This window comes from Nuphar pumila, chromosome 9 (genome assembly GCF_984573655.1).
Source record: "Nuphar pumila chromosome 9, dmNupPumi1.hap1.1, whole genome shotgun sequence".
Taxonomy (NCBI): Eukaryota; Viridiplantae; Streptophyta; class Magnoliopsida; order Nymphaeales; family Nymphaeaceae; genus Nuphar; species Nuphar pumila.
Genome location: NC_143257.1, coordinates 27,185,560 through 27,208,074, shown reverse-complemented (window position 1 = coordinate 27,208,074; position 22,515 = coordinate 27,185,560). Strand labels below are relative to the sequence as shown.

Below are 22,515 nucleotides of genomic sequence, written 5' to 3'. Positions count from 1 at the left end.
GTTTAGAAAATATATACCTGAATCACCATCGTTGGTCGTGTAGTTGTGGTCATCTCCTTCGTCGCCATCACTGGCCATCTAGTTGTGGTCATCTCCTTCGTCGCCATCGCTGGCCATCTAGCTGTCGTCATCTTCTTCGGTGACATCATTGGACGTATAGCCATCGTCGTCTACTTCATCGATATCGATACCCCCTTTACAACGAAGCAGATTATATGTTTGTTTCACAGACACGTCGTTCTAAAGGAAAGCTAATCGACAACCTGCCAAACTTGTTTGATGTATCATTCATATATAAAGGAAATGTCGTTTCACCTACTACCCATTTTCAAAAACTGCATGCAAATTAATTGCATTGCGCTTTAATTGAATAAAAAAACATTGTTTCAACTGCCTATTATAAAATTAGTCAACGTGATATGACGTATCAGTCTAAACATCGTGTCAATTGGTTTATTGTTTTCTTTTTCGCCATTTATGAATGAGTCATTGTGTAAATTGTGATAGGATATATCATTCGCATTAAAAAAGCTAGTAACATCAAATCGCAATTGGATAAATATTGTAAAATTTTGAAAATTAAAGTATTATGGTTGTAAGTCTGTTTGTATTTATTAAGTAACTTATATTTGTATTTATTAAGTTACCTAGATTTGTAGTCTGAACAATGTCTCAATTTGTGTGATGGGTTTAGATGGGGGAGTGACCCGACCCGACCCATTGTTCAGGTCTAAATCCCTAATCTAGTTAACCTCTTTTCCTCTTTCTTTTCTGCGGCAGAGCAACTTCTTCTTTTTTCTCTTACGACTTCGTCTTCTTCTTCTTTTCTTTCTTCTTCTTCCTTGTATTTTTCTTTCTTCTTTATTCTTCTGTTTCTTCTACCTTTGCTTGATGGGTGGTGTTTGATGTTGATTCCGTAGTTGTTTCATGTCGTGCTGAAAGATCTGTATAATCTTTGATGATGATTATAGTGGTTATCTTCTGTAGATACATCGATATATTCATGACACATACAATTGTGGCATATTTGTTGTGAAGTATATCGAAGCATACGCAGTATATAACGGCCATAATCATCCTCAATCTTTGCCATCATACTGAAGCAAGTACAAATATTCTGCCTGATAGACAGGTGGGTGCTAATGACCATCTATTTGATCTATTCCTACTGTCGGACTCTCAATTGTTTGCAAACCATACTTTTTAGTTGAAAAAATATCTGCCCAATCTTCAATATACTTCATGACAAATATGCTAGTCGTGCGGGCTCCATCTTCTCTGCTTGTTGGGATCCACACCTTTATCTGCTATCAATATTCATCATGAAAAAAAACTTGCAAACAGATAAGGACCTCCATTGATAGATAGATTTGTCTTCAATCGTTCCCAGTGACTAGTGAAGGCCATTGAGTAAACTGAAAGTGCCAATGCTGATGATGATATTGATGATGTCTGTTTTGAAGCACATCACTATTTGGACGTGGGTTGATGCTGATGATGATGTCTGTTTTCTTCGATAACGATGATGGTAATGTATTATATCTAAGCCAAACCATTGGTCATGATGTATTGTAACTAAATACTCATGTAAATGAATGTCATTGTAATGTATCGTTCAAATTATTTATAATAACCATTTGTACTAAGGAATACAAAATCCTTCAACAATCATGAGTTATGAATGCAAACAATTACAACGATTTACACTACTGAAAGTTAAATGATAAAGTCATAACGATATGTACTAAGGAATACAAAATTCAGTAAAGATCATTACTTAAGAATGAAAAAGCGATTACAACAACTTACACTAAAGAAAGTTAAATGCTAAATCGATAACGACTTGTACTAAGGAATACAAAATCCTGCAATGATCATTACTTATGAATGCAAACGATTACAACGATTTACAGTACTGAAAGTTAAATGCTTAAGGCATAACGATATGTACTAAGGAATACAAAATCCTGCAAATATCATTACTTAAGAATGCAAACGATTACTATGATTTATAATACTGAAAGCTAAATGTGTAAGCAATAACGATTTGTACTGAGGAATACAAAATTCTGCAACGATCATTTCTTAAGAATGAAAATGATTACAACGATTTGCAGTACAGTACTGAAAGATAAATGCTAAAGTGATAACAAATCGTGATGGAACGTATCGTTCCCTAGGACAAAGCTCGTGAAGGAAAATCGCAATAGGATATTCATATAAGTTGTACAGATCGTGATAGAACACATTCTATGAAAAATAAATCATGATCTCTTATAAAAAAAACAAATGTGATCACTTTTATTTATGAAGGTTGAACATTACAAGGATCTGTTCAGTGGAACATGTGTGTTAGAAGTATTCAAAAAAGAATTAAACAATTAAAGAATGTCACATTATAAAAAATAATTATAGAATTACAAGAAATAATTATCGGGATAAAAAGAATCGCTATCGTTTATTCAGTGGCACTTGAAGACTCATATGGACTATGACATACAAATCATCTCTTTCTTTTTCTTAGTGGACTTTCTATCCTCGGTGGCCTCTTGGTTCCCTCGATCCTATTATAAACACTGGGCATCATCACTACCAGTGACTGCATTTGTGTCCCCAAATTGCTCACTTCCTTTCGTAAGTCCTTATTCTCCCTCTTCAATATCTTAAACCTTGTGTTGAAGACTACGTTCTCTTTTGTGAGTTGTGTTCGCTCTTCATCGTATAATGTTACTAAGGGAATCATTGTTGTAGCTAGAGAGAGACAATGGATGAGTTTTAGATGCTGGGATGTGACATGATGGGGGACAGAAGGGAGGCATGGGTTCCCAATATTCTCAATCTCCAGATTTCGACGCATGGGTTTCCAATATTTTTGGAAATAGACAAGATCATATTGTCGTTCTTTATAATCATACGTTATGGCACAGACACTTCTTGTGTTTCAGCTATCCAATTGTTCCTTATAGCGTTCGTGCTAATTCACGTTTCTGGCCCCACCACTATTCATCTTCTTTCTCACTTCCACAGGCTTCTTTGGGATAGACTGTCCCAAGCCAGATTGTAAGAGAACTCAATTACCATGTTGCAACTCGGCTTCATAATTGCTAAACAACTAAATATCGCGGTCAGACAGTCTTGCACCCTCGACAATAAGCTCTTGGTTCTCGTTCTCCCCATCTCCATACGGTCTCCACACAACCTGTACATTGGAAATTATGGTTTAGGTATAGACAATTATTCATGATAATGAATGCTAAATATTAATTTTTTTTTAATAACAAGTGCTAAATATATTACAACATCTGTTACTAAGAATGCAAACGATTATTACGATTTATAGTACTAAAAGATAAATGCTAAAGCGATAACTATTTGTACTAACAAAGACAAAATTCTGCAGTGATGATTACTTAAGAATGCTAAACATTTCAACGATTTATACTACTAAATGATAAATGTTGAACCAATTGTAAATGATTTTAGACCATTTACCTCATTTAGTTGCAGCCCATCTAAAATGAACTTAACATTATTCTCCTTGACATTTATTCTAACCCACCGACCAATCTTTGAAAAACCATGAATCACAGGGCCACACTGATGATGCGACGCAACAATATTCTCCTATGCCCAGGCCTACAAAAATAATATATTAGTAACACTACAACCTTCAACAAGCTTAGTCTACAAGTACTAAATATGTAATAAACAAATACCTGAATAAATGGCCAAAACCCTCTGACAGTTTTTGTACCCTTACTCTCATGGTAAAGTTGATTGTACAAGTATGTGAGCATAGTAGCAACCCATGCATAGTTGTCGACTTCGTCTAAGTCTTCCAAGTACTGCAACCACAAGTAACTTATTCTCGAACTAGAACATTCAGAAAATAAAGTAAGACCAAAAAAATAAAGAAGGAAGTCGCGCAACTCTTGGTCAGCTCTTTTAGATGCACATGTAGCGGACCAGCCTTCCCATTTATTATGGAAAGAAGAAACTTTCATCGATGTGGAATTGCTTCAACAAAAAATACATTGATTTCAGTCATCCATCGGCATTCCTAGAAGGGCTGTGCACTTTTCTCTTGCGTTATAGTTTGAATCCTGTAATAGGACAACACTGCCATGACACTTAAGGCTAATAATCCGTGCCCCATCTTCTAGGGTCATGGTGATCTCAAAAGAATCAAACTGGAATGTGTTCGTTTGATGATTCAACTTATTCACCAGGTGGGTCATGGTGTTCCAGCACATTTCAAAATAATGCTAGTCTAGAAGGCCACCAAAGTGCATATTTTGTAATCAATCATTCTGATATGCACTCAACTGACCATACCATGACAGAACTACATGCCACTGACACCGCCCTTCGAGCTTTTCACCCGGTGCTCTACTTCTCTTCTGACCCTCTGTAACACAAAATAGCATATTATTCGTATCAATTGTAAATTAGTCTCATTTGTACTTATACACCTAGTTGTAGACAATAATTGCTATAAATAATAATCGTTGCACATACACTATCACAGTAATCGCTAACACAGTAATTGTTATACATAGTAATCGCTATATATAGTAATCGATATCAAAGTAATCTATATCATAGTAATCACTATACATAGTAATACCTATCACAGTAATTGCTATACATTAATCGCTATCACAAAAAGCGCTATACATAGTAATCGCTAACACAGTAAATCGTGACAGACATGATTGATTTACGTACCTTGGTCGCACTTTTCTCCTCTTCAACCCATCCCTCCAACCTCTATCTTTCTTGTTGCTCCGCCGCCTCCCACTGCTTTTCTACTACTACCGTCCTTTGCTCTATTGCTTCCGTCCTCTGCTTTTCAATTTCTTCCTTCCTTTCCCTTTCCTTCTTTTCCTCCTGCTTTTTTCTTTCCCTTTCCTTCTCTTCCTCCTCCTGCTTCTTCCTTTCTCTTCCTCATCCTCTTGCTTCTTCCTTTCCCTTTCCTTCTCTTCCTCGTCCTTCTTCTCCTTCCTTTGCCTTTCCTTCTCTTCCTCGTCCTCCTTCTTCTTCCTTTCCTTCTCTTCCTCATCCTGATGCTTCTTCCTTTGCCTTTCCAATTTCATATTCATCATTTGCCTTTCCTTCTCTTCCCCCTCCTTCTTCTTCAATCGCTTTTCCCTCTCTTCCTCCTCCTCATCCTTATTCTTTTTTTGTCTTTCCCTCTCCTCCTCCTCTTTCTTCATTTGCCTTATCCTCTTTCGCTGTGCTAAATACTCCTGGAACATCTTTTGTCTTTCCTTCTCTTCCTCCTCCTCCTTATTCTTCAATTTCCTTTCCCTCTCCTCCTCCTCCTTATTCTTTTTTTGTCTTTCCCTCTCCTCCTCCTCCATCATTTGCCTTTTCTTCCTTTGCTTTTCATTCTCCTCCTCCTTCTTCCTTTGCCTTTCCCGCTCCTTCGCATTCTTCATTTGCCTTTGCTTTTCATTCTCCTCCTTCTTCCTTTGTTTTTCCTTCTCTTCATCATCCTTTTTCTTCATCTTTAGTTCTTTCTCATTCTTCCTTTGATCTTCAGCCTCAATATTTGATGGATAATCCTCCGCATAATACAATTTCAATGCTTTGTCCTTATCTTTATTATTCTCAATCTTCATTATATTTTGGTACCTTTCATAACGCTCATATAGATGGGACTAACGGATAACTTCTCTAATATTCATCCTATAAAACGATGGGAGATTTCTTGTCTGATGAGCTTCAGACATTTCTAACATGCATAACACATAAATTTAACTGCATCATTATACGTTACAACTACCTCCCCAAGTATATAATAATACAAATTATCCCATTCATTAAACGATCACAAACATTACAAATCGTCGCAATATTTGGCTTCATAAGTAAACATCATTGTAAGATTTAGCAAACTTAAGTATAAATTGAGGTAACTTCATAAATACACATTGTTATTACTTTAAATGTATAAATCATTGCGGATTAAAACTTACAAATCATTATATAAATCTCAACCTTCATAAGTACATATCGTTGAAATGTTTGGTCTTTGTAAGAAGCAATTGTGCTAACAGTTTTTAATGCCCACAAGGTGAATAGGTATAAATCGATTTGTTTTCGTATGATAATAGGTGTTATTTAGCATGGAGACAGCCACCCAATTGTAAGATTTAGCATTCAAATTTACAAATCGATTCGTTTGCATAACGAAACCTTACACGAAACTCACCGAAATGATAGGAGTTTTGGTAATTCGACAGTGGAGGAGAAACACCCAAAAGGTAGATGTAGCCGATGGTGGCAACAATGTTGTCACTACGCAGAAGACGACAAAGGATGCTCTGGCGACAGCAGAAGAAGGAAAATGATTTTGGTAATCCGACAGTGGAGGAGAAATACCCAGAAGGCAGACACAACTGATGGTGGCAATGATGCTGCCACTGCGCAGACGATGACAAAGGATGCTCTCGCGGCAACAGAAGAAGGAAAATGATGCTTCGGCAACAGCAGAAGAAAGCAAAGGATGCTCCGGCGGCAACATACAATGGCAAATGGTGCTCCGGTAGACTTTGTTGTTTAGGGTGAAAACAAAATGTTTGGACTTTTTAAATCCTTAAGATCAACCATTTTGTGCTTTTCTCGAACCATCGTTTCACTTTTCTAGATGGAGGGCACTTTTGTCCATTCCATGACGAGAATGATGGTAAAGGGTATTTAAGTCTTTGCAACTATGATGCTATCTGATGCTGACAAATATGGGGATACGAGCCACACGTGCTTATATACGTGGTGCTCATTGGGACCCCCGAACACTAGATGTAGCTAACGGTCGTCTTCGGGGGGGGGGGGGCATATAACCTGCTTTGCTCTTTTTGTAGTTCACAATCTCAGTGGCAACAAACTCTCATTCAAACATCCTTATACTGCAAAAGAAAGCACTCAGCAATAACCTACCTTACACTAATTCGTGAATAACGTGTTCCATCATAACCCAAAGCATAAGCATATACGCATGGCCACCAAGGTACAACTGTTGTTAGATGTACATGCTCTGCTCCAACAATCCCTTCTATGTTACTATAGAAAATCCAAGTTGCAACATTGTCATCACTCCACACAAAGAAGGGAATGGATCCTGGAAGGTCAAGTGTGGTGCATCATGCAGTGAGAGTTTGCATGCGTGACCTCTACAAAAAATCAGAATTTGAGTGTGCAACGGAGGTGCATTCATCCTGAGTTTGAGGCGTCTCAGTTGTGGCACAATCTCTCCATTATAGAATCAACACAATTTGGGAAATTAGAAGATACTAAGGAACCAAATAAAATTTAGTTTTTGCAGTTTCAATAGTAGCAAAATAGTAGAAAAGTATGAATAGAGAACTATTTGTGATTCTGGAAGAGGTGCACCAACATTGGACCTTTTAAGGTATCATATCAGACTTGTGCCTAGTGGGCTAGGCAAATCTCAAGGGAGAGAGGATGATACAAACCGATTTAACCTGGATCCAAAACCAATTCGATCCAAAGTTGCTGGCCGATGGGGCCCACCCTAGGGGGTGTCCTCTGCTATTTCTGAAGTTGGATAAATATGGAGAACCCTATTTGTGGCCTGGGTTATTTTTGGAGAACATATTCTTGTAATAGGTCTATCTTTGGAGATTTTAAAAAAATATACTAAGTTTAGCTTAAGTCTATTTTTGGATCTCCTAAAAAGTAGAGCAAGCTAATTCTGATCATAATTTTGGTATAACTTATTTATGGAGAACTCTAATTTTGGTGGTCCTAAAAATAAAGCAGTCTATTTCTAGATTGGAGGGCTCTAAAATTAGCTTGGTCCAAGAAGTAGCCATTTCAAGGTTCATTTAGATTTAGGTTTGAATTTAAAGTTTAATTTGTAACTTGTATAAGGCTTTCTTATATATAGTCTTTGTTATCCTTGTTTTAAGACTGAAAAAAATTGAATATGAATTCCTCTATCACTCTCTCTAAAGGGTGTGTCCCTATCTCTCTCACTTCTCTCTCCTCTATCTTACATCCTCTCTCTCAAGACGTCTCTCTCGGTTTCTCTCAAGGACTTGGCCCTCTCATTGTCTTTGGTTAACAAGACCTCTAGTAGGTTGAGTCCAATAAGCTAGAGCTTAGGTTGCAACACTAGGTCAAACACAATTATCAAATGCGTGCAACCCGAGTTTTGATGTTCCCTACCTTCTCGAGCTGAACCTTTGTGGATCCAACCTCAACCAGTCAGTTCTAGCCTTTGTAGAAGACCCCCTCTAAGTCCCCTTAGCCTGAGTAAGTCAGCGAAGCTTCTTGCCTTATCCTTAAACCTAAGTTGAACCTTTTCTACTCCAATTCAACCCAACCTGCATTTTGACAAATCTAGAAAAGTTCTCAAACTTCTAAAATTCACCCAGCCTAAACCGTGAAGGATCTGAGTATGAATTTTGGACCTAGTATTCTTTAGGGTATCTTTAACCAACCCTTCAAGTTTCATGATTTATTGAGCTTTCTATACAAAGAACTTGATTTTACAAGTCATTGTTTTTGTGTTCCGTAGCGTACCCTACATAGAAGTAGTGGACTGATGCGGGGGACAAGGTCTCCACCTTCACCCCATCTCAAAAATTTGCCCTCTATCCTTGCCTTCATCTTCACACGAGTTTTGATTTTAACTTTTATCCCCGGTATGTCTTTCATTTTCGGTCCAAACAGGGCGAGAAGGACCGGGACCTCATTTTCTCGGTCCTTCCACCGCTGCCACTATTGCATTTCGCCGTTAGAGAAAGGAGATTAAGGACAAGAGAGAAATTGGAGCTCTCGCGACTCGTTAGATGAAGGAGAGAGGAGAGATTCGAGAAAGAGATTTAGGTTAGAGTTTTATATATATATATATATATATATATATAATTTTATAATGTGTATACAGGTATAATAATAATTTTCTTAATGAGGACGGGGCAGGGCAGGGCGGGGGCAAAAGAGTCCATCCTCACACAGGCTTTGATTTTAACCTCTATCCCTGCTGCACTACTCGTTTCATGTCTTCCATTCTCGGTCCAAACGGGGCGAGGTGGGGCGGGGCCCCATTTCCCCTCGGTCCACTGCCATCCCTTCTTAGATCGATAATAGTTGGTATCATATTTTTATGAATCCAACGATGGATTTACATCAGGTTCTCATCTTGTGTTTCAAAGCTCTTTATGGGTTAAACACCTTATTTTTTACTACATTAAGGCTATGCTCGGCAGCCTGGACAAAAACATTCTCTTGTAAATGGTGTTGAAATGTAGTGTTGAGGTATTAATACAATGTTTTGGTAGCACCGCTGCTGCTAAATAGTAGAGAGCAAGAGAAAGATGAGGGAAACCATAACACAACTCTGTTTTAGAGTTGAGGACAATTAGCAAAACATGAAACAGAAACAAACAGTTAATTATAATTACAAAGTTTTGCATTCAACCGATGGATGGAAAAATAGCTAAAAAAATGGCAGACAATATAGACTTGTATAATTAATTTTATTAAACGAATTCAAAGAAACAAACATATATGAGGTTTTTTCCTTGAAAATCAAGGTAGGGTATAGGAACTATAGGATTGAATTTCAAGAATTTGTACAATCCATTTTGATTTTTTATAAATTTGATTTGTCATAGGATCCCTAATAGATTTTTTTATAATTTTTATAAATTTGATTTTTCATGTTTTAAACGTTTTTCTTAGAAGAACGATTTTTTGCCGATTTTTTTAACAAAGCCAACTGTCATTTGTATTTTTTCATCTCAGTTTTATTAAACAGTAGGGATTATGGTACCAGCCTGATAATAAAAAAAATGGAAGTTATATTGATCAGTGAGTTTTGCTAACTATAGAGTTGGTTGTAGGTTTAAATTTTATATGCCATCAATAGATGCCCTTAAGAAAAGTGGTTGAAAGTAGGAGTGTCAATGGGTCAGGCCTTCACTGGACTTGAGTGGGTCCAGACCTAAATCCGAATCTTAGGTCCTAGTACCCAGCTGGTCCAGACCTAGGTCTAACTGGATCTACCATAAGAGAGCCTTAACAGGGTTCTATAAGGATTGCATAAACCAGACCTGGTCCATTCTTTGTAAAACACTATTCTTTATGTTGTTTACATATGAAATATTGCAGTATTAATCGGAACTGTGGTCAAACAATCCGGGTCTGGTATGAAATTTCATAAACCATACTTGGCTCTGTATGCCGTGTGCTGCTAACGAAACCTTATGGGCCCATCCCAAATACTTAAATGGGCCCTTTCTTTTGTTTTTTACCAAACCTGGATCCTACCAGATCTGATACAGGTTGGCATCAGTCATACGTAGGGATGCAAATGGGTCAGATCCAAGATGGAGGTTTTGCAATTTGGACCCGACTCCTTCATGTATTTAACTGTTCCAGATCTGACCCATTTGTGTCCCTAACAGTTGGCACCCTTAGTTAAAAACATGACTTTTTATATATAAAAAGTGCGAGCTTGGATCCTAGTGCAAATGTCAATCTGAAATCAAATCCAGATCAAAAAATTCTGATAATAAAAATCCAAGCCCAATCCGCACACACGTTTAATCTTGGTTTAGGATCCCTGTGAGGGATTAGAGTATCAAATTCGTATCAGAGGCATGATGAAACCCGATCCATTTGCACCCCTAATGAAGACCAACTTAGTGGCAAAGGGTCAAATGGATCGGATTTAGTAGAGGATCTGATCGTAATATGACGCTATTGCTGTTCACGAACCTCAGGATAAGGTCCAGATGTGCATTCACATCAGACTTGGATTTGCTTGCTCGGATCATTTTCAAACGTTCCGGATTCAGTAACTATGTTAGTTTTGTGTTCGTACTTCAAAAAGTTCAAATAAATCCAATCTTTTTTGCACTTTCCACATTCAAAAAAGTCGTTCTTTCTTCTTATTGATCCAATTCCAGTGTTACAATATACATGTCCGTTTCCTGATTCAAACTTTGCTTCATCAGATCTCATTCGGATCTGGACTCGGGCTTAAATCCATTGCAGACATTTCCGACCATAATTCACATCCGGCCCGTATCCGATCCGTTTACAGCTCCACTTTTTTGATCCAGATCCGGTCCCTACCTGTTGGGACTAGGGGTGGCAATTTCTGACACGACCCGCCAACCCGACCCGCCAACCCGCTTCTTAGGCGGGTTCGGGTTTGGCTTAAACGGGTTCGTGTCGTAAACGGGTCGACCCGCTTAACCTGTTTATTAAACGGGTCGGGTTCGTGTTAGGGGTATGTCAACCCGCCAACCCGCCAACCCATTTAATAAACACCAAGAGTCCAAGACCATATCTGCCATTAACCAAAAATGTAGGGAGAAAAAAGAAAACACACTAAAACAAGCCGCGAGAAGACATGGCATTATTTTTTTCTGCCTGCACTGCAGTAAATTTGCAACTTTTGCTCCTTTTCGTTTGCTTCCACCGGAAGATACGTGGTATTGGTATACCACCATGGATGGTCGCTCTTCGGCTCGTTCCTGAGCCCATACTCGCCGGGATCCCCCCGCGTGCTCACCCTCCTGGTGAGCGGCGTGACCATCCCCCATGGCCAGAACCACCTGATCCACAACGCCTTTGCCGGTGGCTCCCCTGAGACCGACTTCTACAAGGACTCGCACAAGGACATCACCGCCGTCTACGGCACCCCCAGGCTCACCCTTGACCCATTCCACAACTGCACGGGGATCGCAGCGATCGCAGCCCTCCGGGACCTCGGTGTTCGATCCGTCGGCATCTCGGTTTTGCTGGAGAAGGGGCTCCCTCTCGGCAACGGCCTCGGCTCGAGCGCAGCCACCACCGTCGCCGTCGCCTTTGCCGATGGCTCCTCTGAGACCGACTTCTACAAGGACTCGCACGAGGACATCACCGTCGTCCACGGCACCCCAGGCTCACCCTTGACCCACTCCACAACTGCACGGGAATCGCAGCGATCGCAGCCCTCTGGGACCTCGGTGTTCGATCCGTCGGCATCTCGGTTTTGCTGGAGAAGGGGCTCCCTCTCGGCAACGGCCTCGGCTTGAGCGCAGCCACCACCGTCGTCGTCGCCTTTGCCGTGAACGCCCTCTTCGACCTCGTCCTCGCCAATCCGTTTACCCGAACCCAACCCACCAGCTAACCCGTTTACCCGACCCGACCCGTTCATTAAACGGGTTAACCGTGTCGTGTCGGGTTACCCGTTTAATAAATGGGTCGGGTTCGTGTTTGCCACAACCGACCCGTTTAATAAACGGGTCGGGTTCGTGTTGAGGTATGCTGACCCGTCAACCCGCCGACACGACCCGCCAACCCGACCCGATTGCCACCCCTAGTTGGGACCTGGGACAAACGACAGAGCGGATGGTGACAGGTAATGCTCGCGACTTGCAGCAACTTGTCATCCAAGAATCAAATTTGGGCTTAGGGATACTCGAAAATGACAAAAATACCCTTAATACGAACCCTTTTCAAAATCTACCTTGAAATATTGCGAGAGGCATTTTTGTAAACGTTCAAATTGTCCCGATGGTTTCAAAATATCGACGTTTTTTAAGAAACCATGATCTTTAATCTTTTTATTCTTTTATATAAGATTGTATTTAATTCTTTTTTCAAGTATATGTTTCATTATTTCTATTCTCTGACGAAATATTTTCTATTTAAGAGTACTGGTGACGAAAATTTCACTATCGTTTTTTTTTTATAATTTTAAATATTTGTTGTAGTGGATGAAAAGCCGCAAAAGTAGTATCATTTTCGTCATTTTCTAAGTCAAGCCCAGTTTCCCGGAGGGAAAAACCCCATTTTCGTCCTTGACCACATCAGACCGCGAACCGAAAACTCGCACAAGAGAGGCTACGATCGGCGGTAAGGAATGCGTTTCGTCGGACCCCAAGCCCCATCCGACGGTGGATATCTCTTCTCTACCTTCTCGGAGCTTCTCCCTCCACGAGGCTAAAAAATCTAGGGTTCCTCTCTCACACCCTCTCTGTCTCTCTCTCTGAAAGGAGCTCATCCCCTCTCTCTCTCTCTCTCTCTTCGTAGCGACAATGGTGAAGGGTCCCGGTCTCTACTCTGACATCGGGAAGAAAGCCAGAGGTAATTTTCGGATATTTTTTGCTTGTTTAAACTATTTCTTCATTTTTGTATTTTTCTTCAATTTTCTTCTCTTTTCAGATCTTCTGTACAAGGATTACCATAGCGATCAGAAATTCACTCTCACTACCTACACAGCGACTGGCGTTGTGAGCCTCCTCTCTGTATTCTCTTTCCTTTATATGCGGTAGAGTTTGTTGTTTTGTTTGAATAAGGGTTCTGCTTGGTTTGTATTGTTTGATTGTTAGTTTTTTGTGGCATTGTGATGATCATGCGCTAGGTTAGGCTTCTTCTTCCTTTTGCTATGGTTAGGGCTCGCTTCATCCGGATTACAAGGCGGGTTTCTGCCACAGAATGGCGCCAATTTTACGTTTTTTGTTCTTGCATCAAGCATCATTCTATTTCGCTTCTCGGGTTTCTGATGTCCGAAGTCTCGAAGATCGATTTGTATTAGGGTTTTGGATTTGACTAGATGTGGATTTTTCTCATATTAGGATTTCCTTATGAGGTGTTGCCGTTTTTTCATTCTGTTGATCTTCGGCTTCACACTTGGTGATTCGTCTCTACAGGCTAAATTATGCATTTCTTTGTTTTCTTTCCATTTTCGTTTTAAATCTGATTCAGATTGAGGTTCGGTCGTTTGACATGCTTTTCTTTTTCCTTTTCATTTTCCCCTCCATTTTAGCAGCCAATTTCTATTCCGAACCCTGCATTAGCCATTTTGATGAGGTAGTGAGGGGCTCGGGGTTATAGATTTTGATTCCTGATATTTTGTACTGGAATGTTACCTTCACGAGCGTGCAAGTTGTTGCAAATCATAGTTTTCAGGCAGATGCTCTTTTGGAGTACTTTGAGCTTTTATGTTCATTCTGATGCATCCTTCTCTTTTTATCGCTGTCCATTTCCTGTTCTGGATTATGCCAACCATTTTTTCAAGAGCCTTACAATTAGATTTGACTCAAAATATGAACTTTAGCTGTGCGTTGGATTGTGTGTGTTATTGCTTTCTATAACATTAGATTTTTGTTTTCCTTTTTCTTGTGGGTTTTCTGTTTAGCGTTTATATGATGCTCCGACATGAAGGTTTGCTTTGTTTTATTTGCTTGTTTTTGCAAACATTGAAATTGGATCCATGTCATATGAGCTGGGCTCGCTTGAAGAAACATGGATTATCATGTTATTGACTCTGGGTTCAGTTTGACCTACGTGCAAACTTCTGTTCTTTTGGTCGGGTTTGGATTATTTCGCTTTGAGCCACTTATGGTTTATGACCATGCATTTGCTTTTTGTTCTTTTTTTTCCTTCGCTTCCCTCCTTTTCATATCAGTTATGGTCTGTTTCATCTTAATGCCATCAGAGTCAGAAACATGTAGGGTTTCTACGCTTTGTTCATTTTGATTTTACTTTGTTATATACCTTATTGTTTGAACATTGATATGGGTCTTGGTGTTGGAAATTTTGAAGCTTAAAAATGTGGAACTATATGCATATACTTGCATACCTTTGTGTGTGTGTGCACGCACATGCACATGTGAGAAAATCAATTATGGTTGTGTTATACTCTTGTTTTGTTAGATGTAGGCCCCAAATGTTAAAAATAACCTTAGATATGTGTTTTGAAGGGTTACTATGCTAGTAGCTGTAGCATTACCCATATTGTATGAGATTCAATTGTCTAGATGGTGAAAAATCAACTGGTCATAATTCCTGAATGTAAGCATGGTTTAGAAATGGAGAAAACTCAAAAATATCACAATATACCCCAATATATTGAAAAAGCTATATTGACTAGTAAAAAAAGAACCCAACAACTCTATTTGGTATTTGGCCAAGTAGTCCCTATAAAAATAGAAAAGGACAAAAAGAAAAAGATAAAGTAAAAGTACTAATGTGCACTTCCTATTACAATACTTATGAATTAAGGGTATTACCTATTACATCATTGTAAATAGAATATATATATATATATATGAATTTTTAAACAAAGTAGAAATAATTTTAAGATTTTTAGAAACATTAGTAATAATTCAAGCAAGATAAGAAGAGCATACCTCAGAGATAAATTTTTATGAAATCAACATTAGGCAATCATAAGCCCCAAATCAACTTATTTTTCAAGAAAACATAAATATTGATCAAAAGTGAGTTTAATTACTAAAGAACATATAAATTATCAAGAAATAAACAATCATGCATTAATAATATCTCAAAGTTTTAAAAAATCACTTCAAATAAAATAAATCATCAACAACATGCATATAAATTATAACAATTAAAAAAGAACAATAATAAAAAATAATTATTTTTATCAATAAAATGCACGTAGAATGCATGAATTTAATGTAAAAATCAAGTAGCCTTCAATTACAAGCCAAAGTGTCCAATATCTAGTGGACAACACAAATGTTTACTTAAGGAACACACTCTCAAAACCCACAGAGGGGCACACACAAGAAGACTCAATATAAAGAATAAGATTTTATTAAACATCACAAGTATGCAAAAATGCTTGGAAAAACTAATAAATTTTTTATCAATAAACATTTTCCATACAAGGAAAAACAAGTAAAAGTTTAGAAGTTTCAAGGAGAGATTTTAAAAATCTCATGTAACAAAGAGAATGATATTTGCAAATCAACACAAATTTGCAAAAACAAAATGAAGAGATTTAAATTCTCACAAATATCAAGAAATGATATTTGTCAAACCTCAACAATAGTTCGACCATCACCAGTAATCACTTCACTAGGCCTCCAAACTTCAAAAATCAAGTGTATCAATAACTACAACAAAAGCATAATCACAATGCTACTAAAGGGTTAAAATCACGCAAAAGTGTTAATAAACGCCTCTTTTCTACATATAATGACACTCAAAACAAGTGTATCATCGATTATAGCAAGAGTATAGCAAGAATGCCTCGAATGGGCTAAAAACACACACGAAGGTGTGAATAAACATCTATTGTCCACGTATAATGACATTCAAAACAAGTGTATCAACGACCAGAACAAGAGTATAACAAGAGTGCCACTAATGGGCTAAAAATACGAATGTGTGAATAAACATCTCTTGTCTACATATAATGATACTTAGATAAGAAGCATAACATGACACACATGAGGTAAGAGAGCTTGTAATGAAAACAAGCTAGTGTCATCAATAAGAATATTAATTTTTAACAATCTTTCTAAACACCGTGCTTTAAAAAATAGATAGCCATCACAGATATACATAATTATAAGCATCCATAATAAAGACAATGACCAAAGAAACAAATGAGTGATTTAACACACTCACACTGCCAGTTAGAGCTAAACTACAAGTTGACAATCTAAACTGACATAAAACAAGGTACACACAACTCACCCCAACAAACATCTCTGGCTCAACAATAACAAAGCCATAAAAAAATGATGCATCATATAAAATATTTGCCGAGCAACCCAAATGCTATAAGGAGGCAATAAATAGTCATGAAAATCAATTCAAATAAGTGAGTTCATATATAAGAACCGATTTGAAACACAAAGTTTTAAATCAAAACTTAATAATGGTAGATGAAAACTAAGAAAGAATATAGTGCAATCATATGTACAACAAGATGTCAATTGATGCAATCATATGCGATGGAATCATATGCAATGTCAATATAAGCAAAGCTATATAGAGAGATAGCTCAATTTAAATTACAAGTCTACTATGAAACAATCAATGCTATATAACATTAAAGAGGGCCAAAACATATATAGAGATTCTCAAAGAACTATATAGAAAACCAAGTATATATACAACTACAACTAATCATGGATACTCATAAAGAGATGAAAAAACTCATGTATGCGCAATAATCTAAATAACTTAAAGCCACATATCTTATACGAAAGATATGCATTGGAACATTTTTAAGCACATATGCATGTGATAGATTAAGGTACTAAGGGCACAATATAAAAATTTATATTTTATAAATGACAAGTATGCAATGAAGAAGTTTCTCATGATTCTCAACTTAATATTTTAATTAAAAACTAAGTAGGAAACATAATATTTAAATCCCATGCAAAACATGTCAAATAACGCCATGAGACTAAGAAAATAACATAATCATAAGTACCATAAAAAATATCAACAAGAGAAACACCCTATATCATGATTTTTGTACCACAAAAGGACCATAAAAGACATTTATTAAAGTTAATTACTTCTCATAAGAAATTATGCTCAATACCTTATGTAAGAATAGACAATCTTATTCATCATGTAAGGCAAGCATAAGTGCACATGATCAAATATCAATATAAAAATTATTTATTCATAAGCTAACACTTCATATGCTACTTTTAATACACCAAGAGTAAAGAGAAAAATTAAACACAAGTTTAAGCAAAATTTCATAAGATCATGCTTGTGAAATACACACAACATCATTATTTTAAAACATCTCAAATTATTTTAAAATATATGATAAATTAAAAAAAAATGAACAAAACAAAGTTCAATAATAAATATGAACATGTTTTGACATTTATAATCATGATTTGTTCAAATAAAACATCTAAATGCCAACAATACATGCTCAAGCATACACGATTATATGCATATATATCAAATAAAGCAAGTTCTGAAAAATTAAGATTCAAACATCATCAACAACAACTACGCCTTCATCCCAAAAAATTAAGATTCAAACATGATTAAAAAAACATACATATATATAATTTCACAAGATTAAACAAATAAACTTTATAAGATATTTAATAAGAATAAGTCCAACGATAATTTAAAAACATTTAAAGTTTTTAAAATATATATATATATATATATATTTAAAGATAAATAAAATGAGTGATTCCTCATGCATAATGCATGAAATAGATAACACAAGAAACACTTAAAGATATAAGATACATACTAGGTTAAGATTTTCCTTGAATCCAAGCCACACAACGATCATGAATCCTTCACGAAGCACGAACTCGAACCAAAGAATCCCAAGAGGGCCAAGACCCAAAAGAGGCAAAATGCCAAGAAGAATTTCTTGGCTATGATACCATGTAATGAAATGAGCGGAAGATAAATACAAGCCAACTAAGGGCATACTAAAGCACAATGCTATGTGCTCAAGCACAAGTTCACTAGGGACAACACAAGAGCACAAAGGCACAACACAAGCACTAAGTGCATATAAGATATCAAAGAACTAAATAGAAAAACACAAAACATAAAAAATATTCATCATTGGGCATAAATGTTTAAGAGAAGCATTAGCGAATGAAAGGAGACAAAGCTCCTATTTATACACAAGGGGCCGTCTCAATAGAGATGTTGGGCTGTTCCAACAACTATATTGACAGGCCAACTCTATGTTGACTAGTCAAGAAAGAACCCAACAACTATTTAGTATTTGACCAAATAGTCCTTATAAAAACAGAAAAGGACAAAAAGAAAGAATAAAGTAAAAGTACTAATGTGTTCCTAATGGGCACTTCCTATTACAATACTTGTGAAATAATGAAAATACCCCTAGAGGGTATTACCTATTAAATCATTATAAATAGAATATATATATGAATATATGTACAATACAACAACAACAACAACAACAACTACGCCTTCATCCCAAAACAATTGGGGTCAGCGATATGAACCAAAAAAGAAATTCATTTTGGGTCTTCCACATGAATCCTTTTCCTCCAATCATTTCTATCCAACGCCATGTCCTCGGTGAGGTTCAAAGCATTCATATCCTTTCCTATCATCTCCATCCAAGTCTTCCTAGGCCTACCCCGACCTCTTTTAACTAATATATTTTCCCATTTCTCCAACCTTCTAACTGGAGCATCATTAGGCCTTCGCCGAATATGTCCAAACCACCGTAAACGATTCTCTCGCATCTTATTTTCAATGGGTGCAACACCTACCTTCTTACGTATCTCTTCGTTCCGAATCTTATCTTTTATTGTATTTCCACACATCCATCTAAGCATCCGCATCTCAGCTACACTCATTTTTTGAATATGATGTCTCTTGGCAGCCCAACATTCCGTACCATATAGTAAAGCGGGTCTAATAGTCGTCCTATAAAACTTTCCCTTCAACCGCAATGGCATTCTACGATCGCACAGCACTCCAGTAGCACTTTTCCATTTCATCCACCCAACCTTTATCCTATGATTTACATCTCCATCAATTTCTCCATACTTTTGAATGATGGATCCCAAATATTTGAAATAATCATTCACCGGTATATCTTGCTCACCAAGCTTCACTACACTCCCATCACTACTTCGTTGCTTACTAAACCGACATTCCATATATTCAGTCTTACTCTTACTCAACTTAAAACCTCTAGCTTCCAATGTCTGTCTCCATAATTCTAACTTAGCATTAACCCCAGCTCTAGACTCATCAATCAAAACAATATCATCAGCAAACAACATACACCACGGTACATTGTGAAACAAAAAAATATATATATATATATATATATATATATATATATATATATATAACTTAACATACACTACTACTAGCACCAATCATACCTTTCTCCTTTGCTGCAAAACTTCCTACTTCTGATGCTACACTAGGGGTTGTAGGATCAGAAGTAGGGAGCTCATCTTCGTCCTTTCAGGACTTTACATTACCTCATTTCTGCCTCACTCGTCTCTTTTTTTGTCTTTTTTCTTTCAAACCAGTAAGTAATTGCTAGCATTGCCATTTTACGGCATTCAACAATTTCTTTACGTGCAGGCTACAACATTGAGATTCCCAGCTAAATGATGCTTCAATCGATAGATGCCATCTGAAATAACAATATGGCAATAGTTGCACTCGATTTTCAACCGGTTTTCACTCATTATTCGAGTGCCCTATTGTCATGCCGGATCATTTGATGCTATCCCCCCCCCCCCCCCCCAAAAAAAAAAAAGCTCAATAAAAAAGAAAGAATAGGGGTTTTTTTACCTTAACCCACTTTCTTGAGTGAAAAAAATGGTGGAAATGCACTCTTACTTGATGAAATCGCAAAAGCCCTCTCCCTTGCGCACCGATCATTTTCCAATTCGCTCTCACGAGTCTTAGGGTGTGTGGATACCTCTCTAATAGCCTCTACACAACTGAGGGAGTCGGCCCTCAAGAGGTCTTTAAAACCCAAAAGCGAAAAAATTACTTTGTGGCCATTTTTAAGTGTGCTGAACCTGTATCGTACGATACATGCCATATCATACGATACTGTATGCTATGGGCCTGTATTGTACGATATAGGTACGATACAACCATACAAGTATGATACGCACTCGCATCGCGATGCGACTGCGTATCCTATCGTTTTCCTTCATAGTTACGATATGGTACAATCCAAACAACCTTGATTAGTCTTACCCAAAGTTACCGGAAGCTTCTTAGGTATGTGGGAAGCACGCTTCTCGGAAACTCACTGCGGAAGAGCGATAGAATCTCGATTCCCCAACGCTTTTTATATGCTTCCCACATGCATGGTCTATGCTTTACATGCATTTTCTCTCACACTTCCACTCACTTTCCATGTACTTTCTCTAAATTGGTAACCATCATTTGTTAGATTTTAACAAAAATTTTAACTCTTTTACTGAAAACTCATGAAATATATGATGTCTCTTGGCAGCCCAACATTCCGTACCATATAGTAAAGCGGGTCTAATAGTCGTCCTATAAAACTTTCCCTTCAACCGCAATGGCATTCTACGATCGCACAGCACTCCAGTAGCACTTTTCCATTTCATCCACCCAACCTTTATCCTATGATTTACATCTCCATCAATTTCTCCATACTTTTGAATGATGGATCCCAAATATTTGAAATAATCATTCACCGGTATATCTTGCTCACCAAGCTTCACTACACTCCCATCACTACTTCGTTGCTTACTAAACCGACATTCCATATATTCAGTCTTACTCTTACTCAACTTAAAACCTCTAGCTTCCAATGTCTGTCTCCATAATTCTAACTTAGCATTAACCCCAGCTCTAGACTCATCAATCAAAACAATATCATCAGCAAACAACATACACCACGGTACATTGTGAAACAAAAAAAAAAAAAAAAATATATATATATATATATATATATATATATATATAACTTAACATACACTACTACTAGCACCAATCATACCTTTCTCCTTTGCTGCAAAACTTCCTACTTCTGATGCTACACTAGGGGTTGTAGGATCAGAAGTAGGGAGCTCATCTTCGTCCTTTCAGGACTTTACATTACCTCATTTCTGCCTCACTCGTCTCTTTTTTTGTCTTTTTTCTTTCAAACCAGTAAGTAATTGCTAGCATTGCCATTTTACGGCATTCAACAATTTCCTTACGTGCAGGCTACAACATTGAGATTCCCAGCTAAATGATGCTTCAATCGATAGATGCCATCTGAAATAACAATATGGCAATAGTTGCACTCGATTTTCAACCGGTTTTCACTCATTATTCGAGTGCCCTATTGTCATGCCGGATCATTTGATGCTATCCCCCCCCCCCCCCCCCAAAAAAAAAAAAGCTCAATAAAAAAGAAAGAATAGGGTTTTTTTACCTTAACCCACTTTCTTGAGTGAAAAAAATGGTGGAAATGCACTCTTACTTGATGAAATCGCAAAAGCCCTCTCCCTTGCGCACCGATCATTTTCCAATTCGCTCTCACGAGTCTTAGGGTGTGTGGATACCTCTCTAATAGCCTCTACACAACTGAGGGAGTCGGCCCTCAAGAGGTCTTTAAAACCCAAAAGCGAAAAAATTACTTTGTGGCCATTTTTAAGTGTGCTGAACCTGTATCGTACGATACATGCCATATCATACGATACTGTATGCTATGGGCCTGTATTGTACGATATAGGTACGATACAACCATACAAGTATGATACGCACTCGCATCGCGATGCGACTGCGTATCCTATCGTTTTCCTTCATAGTTACGATATGGTACAATCCAAACAACCTTGATTAGTCTTACCCAAAGTTACCGGAAGCTTCTTAGGTATGTGGGAAGCACGCTTCTCGGAAACTCACTGCGGAAGAGCGATAGAATCTCGATTCCCCAACGCTTTTTATATGCTTCCCACATGCATGGTCTATGCTTTACATGCATTTTCTCTCACACTTCCACTCACTTTCCATGTACTTTCTCTAAATTGGTAACCATCATTTGTTAGATTTTAACAAAAATTTTAACTCTTTTACTGAAAACTCATGAAATATAAGAATGATCAATTTTATTTTAGTTTTTATTTGTTTCTTGTTTGATTCCTATTCAGTTAACATATTGTTTCATTTTTTATTGATATTTCGCTTTCAAATTGACACTTCGCTTCCCGCTTCCTATAAATTTTAAAATGCCTCGCTTCCCGCTTCCTATAAATTTTA

General features: G+C 37.5%; 1 protein-coding gene across 2 annotated transcripts in view; it reads left to right on the top strand.

The window, feature by feature from the left end:
- Positions 1-12,982: 12,982 nt before the first annotated feature.
- The window catches only part of LOC149828518 (mitochondrial outer membrane protein porin of 36 kDa-like), a 44,083-nt gene continuing 34,550 nt past the window's right edge, over positions 12,983-22,515 (top strand). Inside the window, exons 1-2 of one of the 2 annotated variants that reach the window (XM_090017623.1) lie at positions 12,983-13,110; positions 13,189-13,256. In XM_090017623.1, coding sequence (XP_089873749.1) covers positions 13,062-13,110; positions 13,189-13,256 — 117 coding nt within the window. In that variant the 5' untranslated portion in view covers positions 12,983-13,061. The remainder of the gene's footprint in view (positions 13,111-13,188; positions 13,257-22,515) is intronic. The other variant, XM_090017624.1, reaches the window with a different exon arrangement.